Source organism: Gossypium hirsutum, chromosome D05 (assembly GCF_007990345.1).
Source record: "Gossypium hirsutum isolate 1008001.06 chromosome D05, Gossypium_hirsutum_v2.1, whole genome shotgun sequence".
Classification (NCBI taxonomy): domain Eukaryota; kingdom Viridiplantae; phylum Streptophyta; class Magnoliopsida; order Malvales; family Malvaceae; genus Gossypium; species Gossypium hirsutum.
Window position 1 is genome coordinate 27,555,432 of NC_053441.1, and position 23,013 is coordinate 27,578,444.

The 23,013-nt window shown below is 34.4% G+C and overlaps 2 protein-coding genes across 12 annotated transcripts; both read right to left on the minus strand.

The window, feature by feature from the left end:
• Positions 1-650: 650 nt before the first annotated feature.
• LOC107904881 (5'-3' exonuclease) lies at positions 651-9,842 on the minus strand. Of its 11 annotated transcripts, none has more exons than XM_041094534.1 (8): positions 9,747-9,842; positions 8,931-9,336; positions 8,185-8,355; positions 7,453-7,687; positions 2,468-2,690; positions 2,211-2,388; positions 1,004-2,075; positions 651-914 (listed from the first exon to the last, which is right to left on the minus strand). In XM_041094534.1, the coding sequence occupies exons 2-7, from the start codon at positions 9,318-9,320 to the stop codon at positions 1,965-1,967; spliced, it is 1,308 nt and encodes a 435-aa protein (XP_040950468.1). In that variant the 5' UTR covers positions 9,321-9,336; positions 9,747-9,842; the 3' UTR covers positions 651-914; positions 1,004-1,964. The 11 variants fall into 11 exon arrangements, with proteins under 11 accessions (XP_040950468.1, XP_040950469.1, XP_040950475.1 ...); XM_041094535.1 differs by lacking the exon at positions 9,747-9,842 and having other exon boundaries at positions 1,004-1,145; positions 1,959-2,075; positions 8,931-9,392; XM_041094541.1 differs by having other exon boundaries at positions 1,004-1,145; positions 2,211-2,368; positions 8,931-9,747.
• Positions 9,843-12,751: 2,909 nt separating this feature from the next.
• On the minus strand, positions 12,752-13,445 carry LOC107903112 (cypmaclein). Its single transcript, XM_016829161.2, has 3 exons — positions 13,329-13,445; positions 13,187-13,226; positions 12,752-13,098 (listed from the first exon to the last, which is right to left on the minus strand). Exons 1-3 carry the CDS (start codon positions 13,386-13,388, stop codon positions 12,926-12,928), a joined length of 273 nt encoding a protein of 90 aa, XP_016684650.1. The 5' UTR covers positions 13,389-13,445; the 3' UTR covers positions 12,752-12,925.
• Between the last annotated feature and the right edge of the window lie 9,568 nt (positions 13,446-23,013).

The window sequence follows — 23,013 nt, forward strand, 5'->3', positions numbered from 1 at the left end:
TATGTCGAATTCGAATAATTACAAGAGAAGTAGATTATGTATATTTATAGGCTTGTAAAACCATATTCTAATAAGAGCGTAATAAAATTGAAACACCTTATTCTAATTAATATTAAATAGATAAAGTTTAATAAGGTTTAAAAAACCTAATTCTAATATAAAATAAAAAAAGTATAATTCTATAAGAATTTTACTTTTATTTTATTTTATCACTGTATTTTATTTAAATAAAGATTCGGGTCACTTAATTCTAAAAGTGTATATGAAGGATAATAAGAAAATTAGAAGATATATATAAAAAAGAAATGAGACACATGGTAATTTTATAATTTATTGAGTTAAAAGAATGTACTACTAATGTACCAAATATTTATCCTTGAAATATATATGAAAAATATTTAAAAAAAATCCATAAACCTAAAAATGTACACTAAAATAGACGAATATTAATGTGTATTAGTACCAAAACAAAAACAATCCATCGATACGATACTTAAAAACCTTGAGGTAAATCACCAAGTCGAACAGTGAACAAGATGTTAAAGTTGAAAAAAACCTAAAGCCTCAAATATCAACCTCGAAGTTTTATTTTATATATAATATATAGTAAAACTAAAACAAAAAATTAGCATCAATTCAAGGGGCATGCATAATTATAATAGCATTTCATCTCTTGCACAACTAGTTTAAATTTACAAGTCTATAGGCAGTGCTAACTGTATAAACAATTTTATGTCACATTACAAATTCCAAAAGTAACTAACTAACAATGAAATACTATGATTATTTTGAGCTTAAATTCCTTATCCTCTTGAATTACAAGTATTTGGAATTTACCCTACTCGTGTTTCCGATCTTCAAATGAAACATTATCCACACTGCACAAGCCCGCATCGTTTAAGTTCCTAGTCTTCCTGCATTACAAGAATCAGATGGATGAATCTCTACTAGCAAATAGATAAACAAGTTGATACTACATAAAAGGATGAGCATATACCTATACCTTACATGCTAGTATTCAGTTCATTCTCAGTTCAAGCACAGTGCTTCTCCAGCTCTCTCATTGAAGTATCACTGCCCCTTGAGCTGTTGTTTCATTTTTCACTCACCAAAATCTTACGTATTTCAATCTTGTTATTCCTCATCTACGGACATTACAACAAATTACATTTGGCTATCAAAAAATAAAAAAAGAAACATGATAAGCTTCAGATTTCAGATTCTTAGTTTTATACTTTTATTCTCAATCTTTACTGATCTTCTGGTAAAAGCAGTGATTGTTTTCTTTTTGGAAGTATTTAAGGATTATTTAATTATCCCAGGCCAAAACAAGAACAGAAAAAGAAGCAAAGGTATGCAGATCTGCATTTTCTGGTCTCAGTATAAGCACATTAGATGCAGGAAGCAACCATCAATAATTAGTTTTGAGAGAAAACAGAGCATTTAAAGTAAATAAGTTGAATCATGAATTCATGATTCTGAAAAGGGGTGTAAATGAGATAATTGTACTTGTAAGCTATTTGAGTTCAATTCAAAAAAAGCTCAAATTCAATTTGATCTTTGTTGAGCAGAGCTCAAATTAGAGCTATTGAGTGACCCCAGTTCGAGTATCTTATACTCAATTAGAGCTATTCAGGAGCCTAATCAAACTTTTTATTCATAATATTATTTAATATTAAATTACTACTTTACCCTTAAAATATATAAACTTAAACCCAAACCCTAAATTTTGTTTTCTAATTTCTTCCCTTCAGCCCTTCTTCTCTCCCTTGTGTCTCTCCGTAAAATCACTTTTCCTTTCACTTCTTTTTTATTTTTTTTATTACTACGTCAGCTTTAAAAAATTCGTTATTTAAATAAATAAAAAAGACTGTATACAAAATGAGCACGAGAATGTAAATAGCATACACAAGGCTAATTGAGCCAAGCTTGAAAAGTCTGATGTTTTTTAAGCTGACCTCAGCTTAAATGATTGTGTCCAATAAGTCTTGAGCTGAGTTTTGAGCAGCCAGTCTCAAATCAAGCTCGAGCTCGAGTTTCTTACTATTCAAGCTCAGCCTGACTCTATTAAAGACCTAATTCAGGAGACACCAAAAGTAATCTTGAAAATTAGAAACTGCCAAGAATGTATGCTATGCAAAACAGCAGACACCAAGTCATTTAATTTCCAGATTAGTCTTTTATGTAATCATGTAATATTGGAACCTTACCAGCACTTGGGGCTTAACCATTTGAGAAATTAGATCTACTTTCACGAGTAGATTTATTAGTTTCTTCCAACAGTCTAAAAAAGTTAGATAAAACATTTGCATCGTTACTTGTGTCCCTTTCAAGCAACCATTCTTCTTGAAGATGAACATCAACGTCCCTGTAGAATAAATGGGGAAACTTTGGAAATCAAGAACCACATATAATTAAGGAACAAAACCACAGGGAGACTTTGACCATAAGGAAGGAAATATGTTACCTCCTCAAGGCTAGGACTTCATAATTTCTCCGCAGATAATCAGCATACTTTGTGAGGGCCTCTTGTGCATACTGTCTGCCAACAGTTCTCACTGATGCTGCATTTAGTAAGTTTTCCAGTGAACCATGCTTTTTTAAAAGCTTTAAGGCAGTTCTCCGACCAAAACCAGGAACCAAATGTTGAATCCCAGGAACACCATCAACCTCGTCACCCATGATGCATCCTACAAAATTACTTAATGATTACATATGCACATCATCCTAAAGGTGGTCTAGAACACTAGGGAAGAAATAAGGATACGCAAAGTCAAGGAACATTCATTTACCGAAAACCAAACATATGTATTTTTCAAATTACAGTTTCCTAAATAAGGAATACTGTGTGTGTATTAGCTAAGATTCTGTCAATATTTCAATGATTGTTATCCCTAACTTTAAGGCAGTTTTTTAGGGTCAACATTCCTAGAATTAGTCTGTTTCCTAATAGAGTTTCCTAAGTTAGGCTCACTATGTGTATATATATCAGTGTAATGTCTTGTGAATAAAAAAGCTTGATTTTAACATGGTACCAGAGCCATTTTTTTAGCTCAATTTCTGGGATTTTTTTTATTCTTTGTCTGGCAACTTCTCATTCTCGATCAACCCTCAAGCCTATAGAATTTGCTCAAAAGAAACATGGCTGAAACTGTCAAAACCAGCAACACTGGGGATATCTCAGAAGTTTCTGTGAACAGCTCAAACCCAACAAGTGAGTTGCAGAACATCCAAGCAGCCTACAGGTTAAATGGGAAGAATTACCTGAAGTGGTCTCAACTGGTTCGTACGTTCTTGAAGGGAAGAGGAAAGCTGAGTCACCTACTTGGAACTGGACCTAAAGAAGGAGATCCTAAGTTTGATGCTTGGGATGAACAAGACTCTATGGTAATGTCTTGGTTATGGAACTCTATGATGCCAGAAAGTAGTGATACATGCATGTTTCTTAACACAGCCAAAGAAAAATGGGAAGCTGTGAAACATACTTATTCTAAAGTTCGAGATGCTGCCCAAATTTATGAAATCAAGACTAAGATTTCATCTACCAAGCAAGGAAGTCGGTCAATCACAGAGTATTCAAATCTGTTGCAAAGCTTATGGCAAGAGATGGATCACTACCAATGCATTCAGATGAAGTGCAGTGAACATGCAGCACTCCTGAAAAGTTTCGTTGAAAAGGATCAATTTATGATTTTCTTGCTGGATTAAATGTTGAGTTTGATGCGGTAAGAGTTCAAATACTTGGAAAAGAGGTTCTACCATCACTAAATGAGACAATTGCGATTGTTCGTGCTGAGGAAGGAAGAAGAGGAGTTATGATTGAGAATAGTCAGGTGGATAGTTCAGCATTGGTTACAAAAGCTGTAAATGAAAGGAGATTAGGCCTGGAACAGCCAACTAGCAAAGATAGTAGGCAGACAGAACTTACAAGGCCTATTAACAGGGATTCCTTATGGTGCACCTACTGCAAAAAGCCCCGTCACACTAAAGAAAGATGCTGGAAACTCCATGGGAAGCCACAGACGAGTAAAAATTTTTCAAAAAAAAGTGGACAACCAAAAGGACAAGGGCAAGCACATACAGCAAGACAGCTAGCTAGAGTCAAGAATCATCTGTTGAGTTCAATAAAGAAGAAATTGAGAAGTTGAAGAATCTGCTGAGATCATTGGAAAAATCTTCTTCAACAGGTACTTATAGTTTGGCTTTTTCAGGTATATCCTCTTCTCAATATTCTAAAGTCTCGGATATACCCACCAAAAGTTCTTGGGTCATTGACTCAAGAGCTACAAACCACATGACCCATTCCTCACAAAAATTTGTTTCATATACACCTTGCCTAGTAATAGAAAGATAACAGTAACCGATGGTTCTGTGATCACAATGGCTGGTCAGGGTGATATTGTTATAAACAGAACTCTTACTTTTAGAAATGTCCTTCATGTTCCAAAACTGTTTAACAATCTTCTATCCATCCAAAAAATTACCAAAGACTCTAATTGTAGTGTGGTTTTCTATCCCAATCGATGTGTTTTTCAAGAACAGAATACGAGGAGGATGATTGGACATGCTAAGGAAGTAAATGGCCTATACCATCTTGAAGAATCCAGTGGACAAATTAGTGATCTGAATTCCTCACCTTTATCATTCATCTCAGAATCTGTTAAAACCAATAAAGACCAAATTTGGCTCCATATCCTCCGCCTTGGTCATCCATTATTTAGAGTCCTTAAAGTTATGTTTCCTTTTCAAAGGGTCAATTGTTGAAAAATTTCATTCTCAGTCCTCTGCCCAGCCAAACACTCAGTCCTTGCCTGCCAACCAACCTGCCCAACTCGAAACTATGCAACCCGAAACAGAGCCTAATACACCCAAATCACAAGAAGGGATTCACGACACTACTCGTCCTTTATTGGTTTACTCAAGGAATAAGGCACCGGTGCAAGTTCAATCATCTTTTTCTTCTATACAATCAGCTACTATACAACCCGAGGTACTTGCTGAAACTACTTTAAATACTAATACTGAAACTACTGAAAATTCAAATCAGAGAGACTATGATTTTCCCATTGCTATTAGAAAAGGGACTAGAGCCTGCACAAGACATCCCCTATACTTATTCATGTCTTACAAAATTTGTCCCATAAGCACAAAGCCTTTCTTACTAGCCTAAATTCCATCTCCATTCCCAAAACCGTAGATGATGAGAATTGGAAAAATGTCATTAAGGTTGAAATGGAAGCCCTTAAAAAAAATAAGACATGGGACTTGGTGAAATTACCGAGAGGAAAAAAACCAGTGGGATGTCGATGGGTGTTCACAATGAAATATAAGTTAGATGGTTCTTTGGAGAGGTACAAAACAAGATTGGTTGCTAAAGGGTACACTCAAATGTATGGAATAGACTACCTTGAGACATTTGCTACTGTTGCAAAGATGAACACTGTGAGAGTGTTGTTTTCACTAGCTGCCAATCGAGGCTGGAAATTACAGCAATTTGACATCAAAAACGCCTTTTTACATGGTGATCTTGAGGAGTAAGTCTATATGGATGTTTCACCAAGATTCGATCCAAATACAGGACAGGTAGTTTGCAGACTAAAAAAGGCTTTGTATGGGCTAAAACAATTCCCGAGAGCTTGGTTTGGAAGGTTTACCAAAGTAATGCTCAAGTTGGGGTATAAACAGAGCCAAGGAGATCACACTCTATTTGTAAAACACTCATCTTCAGGGGGAGTGAATGCTTTATTAGTCTACGTAGATGACATTATAGTGACTGGTGATGATCTGGAAGGAATGGAGAATTTAAGAAATGCCTAGTAAAAGAATTTGAAGTCAAAGAGCTCGGTAAGTTAAAATATTTTCTCGGTATTGAAGTGGCACATTCTCGGAAAGGAATCTTCATATCTCAGCAAAAATACATAATTGATTTGTTGACAAAGACGGGCAAGTTGGGATGCAAACCAGCAGAGACGCCCATAAAGGTTAACCACAGACTTGGAGATGCACTAGAAGATGCAGCAGTTGATAAAGGTTCATATCAAAGACTTGTGGGGAAGCTCACCTACTTGTCACATACTAGACCGGATATTGCTTATGCAGTCGGTGTTGTAAGTCAATTCATTCACAACCCCAAAGAATCACATCTTAGAGCCGTGTATCAAATTCTACAGTACTTAAAGGGCACGCCAGGTAGAGGAATTTTATTTAAGAAAGGGGAGATGTTAACCCTTGAAGCCTATACTGATGCAGATTATGCAGGGTCTATTGTTGATAGAAAATCAACCTCGGGCTATTGCACTTTCCTAGGTGGCAACTTTGTGACTTGGAGGAGTAAAAAACATAATGTTGTGGCTAAGTCTAGTGAATAAGCTGAATTTAGGGAGATGGCACTCGGGATTTGTGAGTATTATGGCTGAAAATCATTTTGGAAGATTTGAAGATCAAGTGGGAAGGTCCAATGAAGTTGTATTGTGATAATAAGTCTGCTATCAATATTGCACATAATCCAGTTCAACATGATCGTACGAAGCACGTTGAGGTTGACAGACATTTTACAAAAGAAAAGCTTGACAGTGGCTTAATTTGCACTCCGTTTGTGTCCACTGATAGTCAACTGACAGATATACTTACCAAAGGATTGTCTGGGAAGTTCTTTCAGAAACTAGTAAGCAAGTTGAGAATGGATGATATCCACTTCCCAGCTTGAGGGGAGTGTCAGATTACAGTTTCATAAGGAATATTGTGTGTGTATTAGCTAGGATCCTGTAAATATTTCAATGATTGTTATCCCTAACTTTAAGGCTGTTTTTTAGGGTCAACATTCCTAGAATTAGTCTGTTTTTTAGTGTAATTTCTTATGAATAAAAAAGCCTGATTTTAACAGTATTGGAGAGCAATATATTCTTCTTATCACACAAGTCACTAGCAGAATATCCCTTCGCTCTGGAATCATTAAAGAATATGATCTAAGTACTACCTTTTTTACTTTTATATAATGGAACTTCCATGTTAAGGTTCAATTCTCAAAAATGTATTTACTATAAATCTTAAAAGTAATGGAGGAAAACCAACATAAATCAATCCCCTATGTGTGATAACTAGCTGGTTTAACTTGATCGGGATTGATTCTTCCTCTCAAAGTTGTTATGGAACAGGCACTGCGTCATGCCATACTCCACACCATTACTTCTCCAAAAGAATGAAACTAAAGTAATCCTAGTAAATGCATTTCAAACATAAAGTGGGTAGTTTCAGGTTATTTATCTTACTGGACCAGGTACTGCATGCCTAAAATAACACTACTAAAATATTTTACAGCCGTAAAGAGTAGCCAAAAAGCTATAGCATCGAACATAATTTATCAACATGCATACAAATATGTTTAAAATTATATCAACGGTTTAATAATTGCAGTCTTGCTATCACCAAAAAATATTTGGTATGAAAACTTACTAAGGCTCAAGTCAGACTGTGGATCACAATTATATTGAGCCATGTAGTGCTTCAGAGTATAAAAGGACCACCGCTTCAACTCCACCAGAGGCATAACAATTTGAACATTTTCAGAAATCAGCTGCTTAAAATCCTTATCAGGAGAAGCAATAACCACGTGATATCCTCTTTCTAAAACTTGGTCCACCAGTGTGGCCACAACATCATCTGCTTCATTTCCTTCAACTTTTAGGACCTGAATGGTTTAGGTTATTAGATGAAACCAATAGAACAAAAAGGATAGATCAACCAAAAAATTAGTACCAACAAACCATCTGCATAATGTCCTCGGAACAACTATGACATTGAGGAATATGGTGGCATGTGGATTGAAGTCATAAGATGCAATGTTCTTTCCAACAAATAGGTATAATTTTCTTCTAAAATAGATATATTTGAAATCTTAACAATTATTTGAACTAAGCTAGTTGCCAGTCTCTTTAGCCATCTGGTAAATGAAACCAATCGTCCTTGTTGTCCTGAAGTAAATTTAATGCAAGGACAAGTTGATTTGGCAATTTGCATACAATTGGTTTCTATATAACCTAAACAGATTATGCTGGATACCAAAACACCACAATCATAATTGAGAGCATTCTTCCATAAATTTATAAACCATATTACTTTTATAATCTAAGCTTATAACCATTTCTATTTCTCAGGATGAAAATAAAACTAAAGAGGTTCACTTACTGGCACATTGCATTTTCTAAGAACATCCATGATGAGCTGCTGTGATCTCCCAACTTGACCCCTGACATATTTTTTTGAAATTGTTGATTGTGGAAAGAATTTCCTCCTATGCGCTTTATATGAAGGTAATAACCGTCTCCGCAGCTCATTACAGTTGTCACCATAAAAAACCTGCAACAAAAAGAGAAAAGAAGAAGAAGAAAGGTCTAACATCAACCACGTTGCTGCATCTACAAACATAAGATTGAAGTTTGCTTTTACTTTTGCTACGTCCTTTTTACATTTAATCGTTCATTCTTCAAAAATTGCAGAAAGGGAAAGCAAATTATAAATCGCAAAAGCAGCAACATCATATTTATTAAAACTGAGCAGTTAAGCAAATTGTAACACATATTCAAACATAATTTGATCATATAAAAGTAAAAGCTCGCATTTTTCTATTGACATAATAGATATTTTAACTTTCAATTCTTCAAAAACATAAATAATTTTCTTTACATCCAAACAAACTTTTCGATTTTACTTGGAAACAAAAGACAAGCAGCATTCACCGAACGCAATCTAGGTGAACAATTTTAAAATTTCGCGAGCAATATTTGATTCTCCATACTACTAATTATTTTAAATGAGCAAAAGCGACTGTATGAAAGCAATATAAACTAAATGAAGTATTAAACACTAAAATTATTCACCAGATGCTTACTAAACTATTATGGGATAACAAAATGAAGAGATAAAAATCTTACGGCAATAACAGGGTCGGTGAGGCAGACTTGAGAGAAGAAAAGAGAAACCCAGTGACCAAAAGACTGTAAGCTTGGTTTATTTCCAGCATAACAAAGCGGATTAACGTCCAAAAAGAATACCCTTTTCTTGCCTTTGCCCTCTTTTTTATATTTTTCAAGACATTCTCCTTCTCGCAAAACTTGTCCACCAACTGTTTGATTAAAAGACCCAAAAACTGAGGACGAACAAGAAGCAGCAGCAACGGCGGTTCTAATCTTCCATGCTTTGGTGCTTGTTGGGACAACTTTGGTTGTCTTGTTTCTGGATTTCCCATTTGAAATTGAATGAAATGAGTTTGGGGTTAGACAAGGTACGTGAGAAATCCAGGCTGCCACTGTAACTTCGACCATTTTGCTTATCTCCTCCCTATCACATTGGAAACTTTATTTTTTATTCAGTTCTTTTTAACAACAGAAATGATTAAATACAAAAATGGATATCTAGTATATATTTTAATATTTTATCAATTTCATTTGAAATTATTAAATATATTTATTTGGGCAAAATATTTTCAATTTGTTTCTAAATTTATAGTTTACATTATTTGTGTTATAAAAAATAAAAAACAATAATAAATTAACTTCTAAACCATAAATATTACAAATTAATAATATTATCCACGTGTATAATTAATGGTACACTATATGATAGCTACAATCAATATTATTTATTTATAAAAAAAATGTCACACAAATATTTAATCGCTAAAAAAATTATAGACTCATGAAGCTTAATAAATAATATAATAGAAATGAGGAGGAGAGGCGGAGGCTGACCAACAGAGAGGAAGGGAGGACGATTGTTTAAGCACATGATGATTAGAGGAAAGCTAGCCGTTTGATTAGGGAAGCGGCAACTGCAAGATGAGTGGAAGAGGAGGAAGGGTAATACTTTGCGTAATTTATATAATTTTTTATTCATTTTAATTATTTCTTAATATGAATTCTACTGATTTTAGCATTTTATTGGTAACTTTGTATGCAAGTATAATATTGTCCAGTGCATTGCAAAACAAATCAAGCTGTAAATTAAAATGAAGATTTTAAGATTCTTGGACATTAAAATTATTTTAGTAAGTATTTTTATTTATAAAAATATTTCTTTATGACTTTAATTGAGAATTAAATTTATCTTTTAAGCACAAAAAAACCTATATATTTCAATTTAAGGTTTATTAGTTTTTAAATTATTCTAGTTTAGAAAATAAGATTCAGTCGCCTTACAACATCATTTTAGCATAAAAAATGAGAAGAGCCTCTTGATTGGGTGTTAGATGACATATAATTAGTGAACCGGAACGATCAGTAATTGTTGTGTTTAGTCCACTGAAGAACAAATTAACACAACCAATAAAATGAATGGTCGGATCCGTCAAGCAAGTTTAAACAACTTGTACAGTTGAGGCCGTTGATTTAAATCGGGTCCTTCTAATTCGCGAGGCTAGCGAGGAATTAAATCGTGAAAGTTTATTTCAATGTTATTTGCTTAGTAAGTATTAGTTGTCGAATTGTTCTCGCAATTAATTTAGAATCAAAAGGGTTAGTGGTTTGAGGTTATTCCTAGAACATTATTAATTGACTTATTGATTGGAAGAGAAAATCTATTGTCCAGGATTTGTTTGAAGCTGAAGTCAAATTCGTGTTTAAAGTTGGAACTTTCAATTTTGCTTGTTTACTTTTACAGTGCTCAATTAGTTTTTTATATTTATATTTATTTAAATTTTAATCATTTATTTTATAATTATATTAAATTTCTCTTGTATTTTTGCAGATTCACATAAATTCTTGGTTATAAAAAATAATAAAATTAATCAATCTAATCTTTATAGGATCGATACTATTCATCATACTGTGAATTTAATTAAATTTTGTTTTAAGTATCAAAATTTATTTTTGATTGATTCCACAATCCACACCATTGAAGGGTGGGAGAAGTGGAGGAAGGCGAAAGAGTAGAAGCAAAAAAATGGGAAAAGAGAGAGGACAGCTGGGTTGAAACGGGAGACGGAGAAAAAGTGAGGACTTGGGGAAGAGAAAGTCAAGGATTGGGAACCCTAAGGCTACTGCATGGCATCAATGTTAAACAGTTCTCCTCCAGATACCAAAAAGAAAGAGAAAAGTATCTATAGGAACCTCTTTTATTATGATTGGAAGAAGAAACGTTTATTTTGTCACACATTTTGCCCTTCTTTTATAATAACCCTCTAACCACAATAAACAGATGTCACGTGTATTTTAAATTAAATAAAAAACTTATTGCATTAATTAAAACAAGTTAATAAACACTAGCATGATGAAATCAAAAGAAAATCCACAAATTTCTTAATGTTGATGGTCATCACCCTCACTTCAACTTCCACTTCTCACCATATGAAGAATTCCAGTGTTCCACCCCAAATACATGTTCATCTCAATAAACTTTTTTAAATATGAATCGAGATTCAACTGATTTGTCAAGTGAACAAGAAGAGTGATAAAAATTCGAAAGGTTTATTCTTTTATTTTTGCTATTTTTATAGTAATTTCAACATTTAAATCAAAGGATAATACATATATATATAAGTACATTTAAATTATGTTTTTGATATCAATCGAGATAAAACTCAATTTACATATTCATAGTTGAGCTAAATCTATACTATCCTTTTCATAAATTTGATTTCTTTGTCATTTAAGAAGCGCATCAAAAAATTTCATAGATTTTATTATATTGGATTTAGATGTTCATTTTTCTCAATAATTTTTTTTATTATAAAAGATGATTTTTTTTCAATTTTTTGCTTATTCTTTTGTGAATTTGTTATATTAGAAATAGTAATTTTGAACTTGCATAAAATATTTCTCTCAATCATTTTGCTTTGGTTAGAGTTTTGCTTTAATTAATCATAGTGAAAATCAAATGAAATAATCCTTAATACATTTATGTTACATTTGGTTATTAATGTAATAATATGAAGAAAAATTTATTTAACACATGTTTTAAAATACCTAGACATAAAATAAAAAATAATTAATACACATTTAAACATAAAATTAGAAATATGAGTAGAAGTTTTTATAAAAAAATAAGACATCTTCAAAATAAGTGAAAATTTTTCCTTTTTGCCACAAATAAGTCGTGTGAGTGGCTAAAAAAATACCAAATGTGTTTAATTTATAGCTAATCAAAGACTAAAACATGTGAAGAAAATAATATTCCAACCAAACATAGCATTATAGTAACAAACTTTTTTTTTGTTGATCCTCTATTCACTTCGAATATGATTTATGTCTTACAAAGAGAGATTATATCTTTGGGATACCTATTCGAAACTCATTTCTGTGATGAATCAAAGCATGTCAATTTTGATTTGGTATGGTAAGTCAAATGATTAGTTTTACGCTGTTGTCACATGAGATTATATTCTATAGATACTTGTGTGATTATACAAGTAAAACTTTTCATGATAGATCATGTTCGATGAATTTTTCCAACATATTATATTAGTCTTAGTTCAGTTGGCATTGATATTAATGTCAGCGTAGAAGGATGTAAGTTGGAGCATGCTTAGATGCGTTTATCTTACTATTTAAAGGTTGAGAGTGATTGTTAGTAGTTTTAGGCGTGGTATAAGAAGAAAAAGAAAAGCTAATCATGTACCAACAAGAACATGTTTATTCATATACTTGATAATCTTATTATCAAACTCATTACACTTGTTAGATTGGCAACCAAATTTAAAATTATAATCAAATAAATAGGGGGGAAAGATAAAATCAGTTGAAATTATCAAGGAGAAGGATAAATAAGCAAGCTTAAACTTGCATTTTTATTTAGTGAATTACATTTTTTTTCTTTTCTCTCTTTGTTTTAAGAGATTTTATTGAAGTACACAAGAGACCCTCTCATAAATACAAGTGATAATTTAGAATGAATCCATGAGCGGATGCGTGTTTAGAAAATAGAAAGAAGTGATTCAAGGGCACTTGCCATTCTTGTACTTGGCATAGCAAGGGCATACTTCCTTGTTAGCAGTAGGGCCAGGGGGCACACACCCATCGCAGGTGTTGCAGCAAGCGTTGCATGTTTTAAGGCACATCTTCGGCTTCCATGACTTGCTGCACCTTGATGCACACTTCCCCTCGCATTCTGGGATTAGGGGTTTTCCATTAATGCATACATTCATATATAAAGCTTTTTATATTCGAAGAGTACAATTATTCATAAACTCTCCTACCTGGCCTTTGGACTTGGGCTTCAACCATTAGCATCCCAATCTAAGAATTGTCAAGAAAAGACATGATTAGTTTTGTGTTGGTACCTTAAAATCATGATGGATTGCAACATAAATTGCTGTTTAAAACCTTAAAATAAAGTACCTCGCAAACTAGGAAAAGACACAAAACAGCAAGCAAAAGGGTTGTCTTAGTGGTGGCCATTCTCAAACTTGTTTCTCTTTATGTGTGTGTCCTTTCCTTTTTATTGTGGTTCATTTCAATGCTAAGGTGTGGGGGGGGGGTTTATAGGATAGAGGTATGAATCCCAAAACTAATTTTAGGAAGCTAATTTCTAATATTAGACAATTTAGCCATTCTTTTAGGAGTAATTACCCCAAATATATATAAAAGAGGATAAACAAAAACATGAATACCATCCTCAAACTTAATTTTCTATATAGTTACTCCCCTAATTACAGTAGGTTTGTTTTACATTAATTAAGTTTCACTTCTTTATCTTCCTTCAATTATAATTAATTATATCCCTTTTTATAATTCTTTTCTCTTTATCCATAATCATTTATATATATAAATTAGTTTTTTTTCCTGCTGATTGATTTGTGTATTAATTAAAATATATTATATGTAAATATTAAAAACATTTCATCAATAATATTGTCGAAACCATTTTTTATTTTGAAAAAACAGGGTCGACTTTTAAAATGAAAATGGAGTCGTCACCAATCTTTTTCGAGATGTGATCGGGTCACCTTGAAATTAATCATTTTAATAAAACATTTTGATTTATTAAAATAATGATTTTGTAGAACAAAATTCGAGAAAACGGGCTCGGGAGTTGGTTACGCACGAGGAAGGATTAACACCATCGTAACGCCCAAAAATTGGTACCTAGTTGATTAATTAATGTCCTAATGTCGAAAAATTAAAAATTCGAAAAGAAATTTAAAAATATGATCATTTTATTAAAAAAAGAATGGTGTATTTCACATTAATCGAGAAAAAGAACTGTATCCCGTGAGTTAGGACACAATATCTCTAATCCCAACACGAGAACACCAAAAAATTATTTATTTTTAGAAATTTTGATCATCTTGGTTTTGGAGAAGAAATCATATCCAGTAAGTTGGAACTTTTCTGATTCCCAAGACAATTTTTTAAAAAACAAGTTTTTTAAAAAAAAAAGGGGTCGTATATTTGGAATTATCAAAAAAAATCGAGACCCCGTAAGTCAGGATACAATCTTTTCGAATTCCAAAATACGAAGTATTTTTATTTTAAGAAAAAAATATGCATTTGGGTCGAAATTAATGCGATGCTTGAAATGTTACACGAATAAAATATTAAAACGACGAATAACGAGAATACGAATGTAAAATAACCATGATCACATAATATACATCACTTTAATATTAAAAAAACAACAAAATGAACAATAATAATGAATAATAAAGGTATAAGCAATAGTATAAAAAAATATAAGAAGACAATATCAAAATTAAAAGAAATTAATAAATAAATAACAAAATAGCGTTGAGGAAATTAATCTACGAAATATTAAAATGATTATTAAAAAAAGGTGAAATTAGGGTTATAAAAATAATAACATTAAAAATAATAAATAATCTAAAGTTTTTGAAAAAATAAAAAATAGGAGATAAAATAAAATAAATGCATTTAAAGTCTTTAAGTTAGGAAAAAATATATATATAATGGAAATAATAGTATAAAACTAATTGATTTAAAGATATAGCTACAATAATAAGTACATAAATAAATAAGGTAAAATAATAATAGCAATAATAATTTTGAATTAATTAACTTAATAATAAAATAGTCAAAATGACAAAATAAGATTAAATTGGGCTTTAAAATAAAGTTTTGGGGCAAAATTGGAAATAAACGCAAAAGGGAGGACTAGATTAAACGCGCGGATGAGATGGAGGGACTGAATGGGAAATAATTCCCACCCTCCAAAACGCACAGTTCCATCAGGGACTAAAATCGAAGCCGGGATAAATTATAGGGCAAAATAGACCCTTCCACAAAAACACGCGGCTCCTAAGGTTGGAGCGGGTCCGGTCTCGGGTTCATGGCCAAAATAGCGTTGTTTTGGTGCCTAAGAGGCCTGCGGGGCCTATAAAAGCCAAGTTTTAAACAAAAAAAATCTATTTAGCCCCTAGTTTCAGAAAAAAAAACTGAAAGCTCTCCCCTCTTCCTTCAAAGATTTCCAGAATCCGACCAGCTCCGGCGCTGGACCACCGCAGCGGCCACCGGTCACCGGCTACAGTGCCACCGTCCACTGTGGCCAGAAAATCAAAAAATATTTTTTTGGGTATTTTCGACTCCCGAACCTAAAAAACACCGATTTTTATCTGAATCGGCACCTCTCTCGCAAAAAGGTACGATTTTTATCCTTTTCTTCTTTTTTTTTTATTTTCTTAAAAAAATAAAAATAAATAAATAAATAAGCCGAAAAAAGAAAAAAAAATGGCACAACTACCTTTGAAAATGATCTGTATTTGAATTGATTTTTCTCTGTTCTCTTTTGATTCATTCGTAAGTAATAAAATAAAATCATGGCCTTTTTTATAGCCCGAAAATACCACTTATTTTCCTTTTTTTTTCTATTTTTTACACTAGTTTTTTTTGCTTTTGGACTCTTCTAGTTTGTTTTGCATGTGCAAGGACGTGGCGGCACACGCGGGGGAGGCGGCGGCAGCTAGAGGCTGTTGTTATGAACGTGGCAGCTTAGGGTTTTTTGTTTTATTTTTCTGAAAGTGTTTTAGGATGTTCTGTTGGGCTAGTGTTTTAGTTATTTGGGCTGATTTGTATTTGTTTGTTTCTTGTGTTTATTTTGGGTTTTGGGCCTAGGCTAAAATTGGCTTATTACAGCTGCCCCTCTTTACTCGTTGTCGTGTAACGAAAATGGAGCAAAGACTTAAAAATAATCAATTTTGCCTGGTCTTGCCAAGTCTTAACCTCTCTTGGTGCTCCTCTTCTTCAACTAGCCTAATTCCAGCCCACTACGTCTTGTTGCTTCGATCGACTCTACTGCAACTTCAGATACGACTTGTAGCTTCAATCTACTCTGTCGCAACTAGTGCAACTTCAAAGGTATGGGATTTTTCGTTTTAATCCGCTCCACTGCAACTTCAGGGAGATAGGATTGATGGCTTCAACCTACTTCATAGAAACTTCAGGAAGATAAGGCTGGTGACTTCAATTTGCTGCACCGCAACTTCAGGAAGATAAGATTCGCCATAATTTGTAGCTTTAATCTGTTCCACTGCTACGCCAGGGAAATAAGATTCGATGTCTTCAATATGCTCCGCTGCTACGTTAGAGAGATAAGGCTGGTGGCTACAATCTGCTCCACTATAACTTCAAGAAGATAAGATTCGCCATAGCTTGCAACTTTAATCTATTCCACTATTACACCAAGGAAAAGATTCGCTGTCTTCAGTCTGCTCCGCTGTAACTTCAAGGAGATAAGGCTGGTGGCTTCAATCTGCTCCACTGTAACTTCAGGAAGATAAGATTCACCATAACTTGTAGCTTTAATCTGTTCCACTGCAACGTCAAGGAAATAAGATTCGCTGTCTTCAGTCTGCTCCGCTGCTACTTCAGGGAGATAGAATTATTGGCTTTAATCTGCTCCACTGCAACTTCAGAGAGATAAGATTCGCCAACTTCTTCAATCCATTCCACTACAACTTCAGTGGTATAGGATTTGTGGTTTCATCGATTTGTTCTCTGAGGAACATGACCTGTAGAATCCATTTCATGAGCCTATTTATGCCTGGTGATTAGGATGTTATGATCGGAATGAATCAAAATCTCCTAACTAGATGTGTATGCATGAATGCAAAATGTCATGAAAATGATCCCTTAATGTTTGAGTTATTATTGCTCGTTGTTCATTAAGGCTCTATCACCGACACGTTAGAACGCCATCTTGTTCGGCAGGTATTTCCACAGAAACACTTATATTTTACTTAATCAGATTGCCCCCACTGTAGTCTTCAAGGTTCAATCCACTGTAATCTTCTAGGTTCAATCCACTGTACTTTTGGGATATAAAATTTGAATCATTTTCCTCCCACTGTAATTTAAGAGTGTAAGATCTGGCTCTTTCTCAATCCTCTCCTACTACAATTCAAGGATACAGGATCTGAATCTCTTCGGTCTCCTACACCATTCCCAGGGTGTCATACCAAATGTTTATGCACAATTGTATAACTTTTTTCTCCAAGAATAACCTCTTCCTATTACTCGGTGATCATTGCTTGCTTGTTCATTGAAGCTATATCACCAACACGATATCTTGTTGTTTTTTTTCAATCAATACTTTTGATAACAAAATCCAAAGAGATAGTTTTAATTTAGACTTTTCCTTCTTAGATATTTCAACCTTTAAACTTGGTGTGTTCTAAACAATAGTCCTGTTTCAGGTTCTTGTATTATTTAGAAACTTCTAGAGTAATATGCAAAACTTTCCTTGTGAAAGTATTATTAGTCCATTAATCATTATACTAACGCAACATGCTTGCAAAAAGATCATAACAATGGATAAAAATAAAATTGATTTAGAGCATAGCTCGGAATGAATAAATTATCAAGGATGATATAAAAAAAGGAATTGATTGGGAACACGCATCTTGAAAAGAAATGAAGTATTCTAAGAACAACAAATTTAATATAAATAGTATGTAGAGTAGGTGCCCCAGATATTGCAGCTTGATCTTCTCTGTACCAACTTTCTGAAAAACTGTTTTTTGAATTTGACATATGTTTAGGAGATCTACAGTACTTTTTCGATGCCTCAGATGTCGCATTCCCTTTCCTGTTGATTTAGGTATAGCAAGATCACCGCATGATCCATTTTGGTCAATATTTGAGCCGTCCTTTTCGAGTTTTCAACTCAAATCCCCTTTGGTCTCAAGGCGCCATTTGCGGGTTTTCACCTTGGTATCTTTTTAGGACTCAAAGCGCCCTTTGCGGGTTTTCACCTTGGTCTCTTCTCTTTTTTCAAGTGAAGTACTTCTTGACTGGATCTGAGTTTACAGGATTAGACAAGTTTTTACCATCTATTTCGCTCAAAATCAATGCTTCTCCAGAAAAGGCCTTTTTTACAACATAAGATCATTCCTAATTTGGCATCCATTTCCCTCTAAAATCCTTTTGTAGAGGAAGGATCTTTTTCAACACCAGGTCCTCTTCGTGGAATTTTCTCGGACGAATCTTTTTGTTGTAGGCTCGCATCATTTGTTTCTGGTACATCTGACCGTGGTGAATAGCTTTTAGCCTTTTTTCTTCTATTAGGTTCAACTGATCATATCAAGATTGGATCCATTCTACTTCATCCAACTTTAGCTCAGCCAATACCCAGAGAGAAGGAATTTCAACTTCAATGGGTAAAACTGCCTCCATACCATAAACCAAAGAGAAAGGCGTTGCCCCGGTGGAAGTCCTGATTGATGTTCGATAAGCAAAGAGGGCAAATGGTAATTTCTTATGCCAGTCCTGGTAAGTCTCAGTCATTTTCCCCACAATTTTCTTGATATTTTTGTTGGCCGCTTCAACTGCACTATTCATTTTTGGGTGATGTGGTGACGAATTATGGTGACTGATCCTGAATTGACTGCAGAGCTCCGCTATTGAGCTATTGTTCAAATTCAACGTATTGTCAGATATGATTGTTTCAGGCATTCTATATCGACATATGATCTCTTTTTTCAAGAACTTGTTGATTGCTGACTTTATGACATTAGCACACGAGGCAGTTTCTACCCATTTAGTGAAGTAATCAATAACCATGAAGATGAAACGATGTCTATTAGAAGCCTTCGGCGATATTGGCCCGATGTCATCCATACTCCACGTGGAGAAAGGCTATGGAGAAGTCATAACATGAAGAGGTAAAGGAGGTGCATGTATTTTGTCTCCATAAATTTGGCATTTATGGCACTTCTTGGTATAATTGATGCAATCTCCTTCTATGATGGACCAGTAGTACCCGAATTTCATAATCTGTCTAGCCATTGTGAAACCACTGACATGCATTCCGCAAATACCCTTTCGGACCTCCTCCAAGATTTTCTTAGCCTCCACAGTGTCCACACATCTTAATAGTACCTGATCATTTCCCCTTTTATATAAGATCTCCTCATCTAAGACATAATCAATGGCTAGTCTTCTCAGAGTCCTCTTATCATTCTCAGCTGCCCAGTCATGATACTTACGATTCTTCACATATTGTAATATATCTTGATACCAAGGGCTGTCATCTTTTTCTCCGTATTCGATATTGTAATAATGAGCTGGGGTTTCATAGATGCTCATCTGTTTAGGCTTCATGTCCTCTTGTCTGTTCATTTTGATCATGGAGGCTAGAGTAGTCAACGCGTCGCCATCTGGTTTTCATCTCGTGGGAGATAGCAGAAATAAATGTCATCAAACTCTTCAATCAATTCGAGAACCAGCTTTCGATAACTAGTTAATTTGGGATCTCTCGTTTCCCATTCACCTTTGAGTTGGTATATCACCAATGCTGAATCTCCATATACCTCTAATATCGCATTAACTTTATCTGGGTCGATCTCAATTCCTTTTTCACTGACTATGAAGCCTAACAGCTTTCTTGATCTACCTCCGAAATTGTATTTTGATGGATTGAGCTTGAGCTGAAACTTCTTCAATCTTAGGAGCAATTTCCTCAAGATTTGAACATGTTCCTCTTCTTTACTGAGATAGTATATCACCCTTTCTTTCTTTCCTGTAGTATATCACCCTTTCTTTTTTTCTTTCCCGTCTCATCATGTTGGCCTAACATACATCCTATAGAATTGTCAAACATCGTTAAATACAGTATCAGTGACCTATCTGGACTAGGTGGTGACAATACTGGAGTATTAGACAAGTACGATTTTACCCTATCAAAAGCTCCCTGACATTTCTCGTCCCACTCACCTAGATTATGTTTCTTTAAAAGACGGAATATTGGATCATATTTTTTGGTTAATTGTGAAATAAATCGGGCAATGTAATTCAATCTTCCTAGGAAACCTCAAACTTCCTTCTGAGTACGTGGTGGAGGTAATTTTCGTATCGTATTAACTTTATCTGGGTCGATCTCAATTCTTTTTTCACTGACCATGAAGCCTAAAAACTTTCCTGATATAGCTCCGAAAGTGCATTTTGATGGATTGAGCTTGACCTGAAACTTCCTCAATCTTAGGAGCAATTTCCTCAAGACTTGAACAGGTTCCTCTTTTTTCTGGATTTTACAATCATATCGTCGAAGTAAACCTCAATTTCCTTATACATCATGTCATGAAACAAGGCTACCTTGGCTCTTTGATACGTTGCTCCTACATTCTTTAAACCAAATTGCACCACTTTATAGCAAAACGTTCATCACAAGGTGATGAATGTGGTCTTTCCCATATCTTCGGGATGTATCTTTATCTGATTGTATCCGGAGAAGCCGTCCATAAAGGAAAACAGAGAGTAGCCTGCTGTATTATCCACTAAAGTGTCAATATCAAGCAATGAGAAATTATCTTTTGGGCTAGCCTTTTTCAGTTCCCTATAATCCATACACATTCGTACTTTCCCATCTTTTTTAGGGACTGGGATGATATTGGCTACCTATTCGGAATACTTGACCGCCTGTAAGAACCCAACATCAAACTACTTTTTGATTTCCTCCTTTATTCTTAGCACAATATCAGGCCTCATCCTCTGAAGTTTCTGCTGAACTGGCTTGCAATCCTCTCTTATAGAAAGGTGATACACTACAATGTCAGTGTTTAACCCAGGCATATCTTGGTATGACCATGCAAAGACATATTTGAATTCTTGGAGTAACTCAATGAAGTCTCGCCAATCTTTGTGGTAATGTCAGTTCCAACCTTCACCTCTTTTCCCTCTTCCAAGCTCACAATTTCTATTGATTCCTTGTGAGGTAGGATTTGTTTCTCTTCGTGTTCTACCATCCTCAACAAGTCTGGAGATAAACTACAGTCTACGTTATCTTCAAAGTCATGCGATCCCTTTAAACACATGTCTTGTTCAAAAGGAAATTCTGAGTTTGTAGCAGTGTTATTCATGTCATTGATATTTAGGGACGTATTGTAGGTACAAAAGAATATACAAAGAATGTATGAATTTATGAATAATCATTTGTACAGTGTAACTATGAATGAATAAAAGAATGATTTGGAAGAAAATCCAAAAGAATGAAAGAATCAAAGAGAATTACTCGTATAGAATGAAAGAATATTTGCTCAAAATGATTGCAAAGATATACTTCATTAAAATAATAATGTTTAAATATTAGCCTATTTCACAAATGGGTTCTTATCACTTCTTAGGCTAAAAGCAATAAGAGTGTTCTGAACATTACTCTGAGTAAGCTTTAAATACTACAGGGATTTCTTTTGTAGTCCAATTGCTTAGCATGCTCCTAGATTCATAAGGGCGGATATCTAACAAGGTCCCTCTTTCAGTTGTTCCTTTATGAATGGCATTGATGTGAACGTTTCTCAAAATTTTTTTAATACTTTCTCTCATTGGCGTCTTTTGCTCGGGATGAATAATCTTTTCTGACATAAAAATTTCGGCTATACAAGGGAATATCATTGGTTCCCACTTGATTTTTTCCCCACTCACGCGTGCCCTTCTTCTTTCTTGCCTCTTCTCTAACTCTTTCCTTCTTTGTCTTGTATTTGACTTGTACCCTAAGCCAAAACGGTCATGCTTATCCTTTAGCATTGGAGTCTCAACTCTTCCCTGAAGATGTCTCCCTAGTACTTTTCTCGGTAAGACTCATCTTCCTACTATCAATTGTAGACCTATTCTCGTAGTCTTGGACATTTTTGGTACCAGAATCCTGTTCTCCTCAGTAATAAATATTGCATTCACAAATTCTAAAGACAGAAAATAATATTCAATAGCTTCATCATCTGTCTCCAAGTACGGCGCATCACTAGTTACGGCCGTTATAATATCCTCTTTGACATTTACTGTCACCAGCTGACCTTCTGACACTTGCTTCAACTTTTGATGTAGTGATGACGGTATAGCCCCTGCCGAATGTATCCAAGGTCTCCCTAACAAACAGTTATAGGAAGGCTTGATATCCATTACTATAAAGTCCACATCATAGGTAGTTGGGCGAATTAACAGAGGTATTTCAATTCTTCTCAAGACTCTCCTTTTTGTACCATCAAATGCTCTCACTATATTTTAGCATGATTTCATGTGAGAGCTGTCCACATGAAACCTATTTAACGTGGACAAGGGCAAAACGTTCAATACCGATACATTGTCAATCAGAACCCCTGGTAATGTGTACCCTTTGCATCTGGTAGTAATGTGCAGAGCTTTAGTTGATCCCATACCCTTGGTGGTATTTCATCGTCGTTGAACAAAATAAAGTTATCAGCACTTATGTTGTTAACCAGTCAATCCAGTTTATTGACCGAAATATCATTGGCCACGTATGTCTCGTTTAGCACTTTCATCAATGCACTTCGGTGTACCTCCGAACTCAAGAGTAAAGCTAATACAGATATGCGAGCTGGTTGTTTATGCAATTGCTCCACAACACTATACCTGTTGTGTTTCAAAAACTTCAGAAATTACCTGGCTTCCTCCTCTTTCACTGGCTCATTAATTGGTGGCTCAAGTTCAGCTATTTTTCTCTTCTCTTATTCCGCCGTCAGGGCTTTTCCTTTTACCGATTTTGTTCGAGCATATATCAGATCGTAACATCTCCCACTACGCGTATGAGAACCTACATCCTGATCCTCCTTTGAAGCAC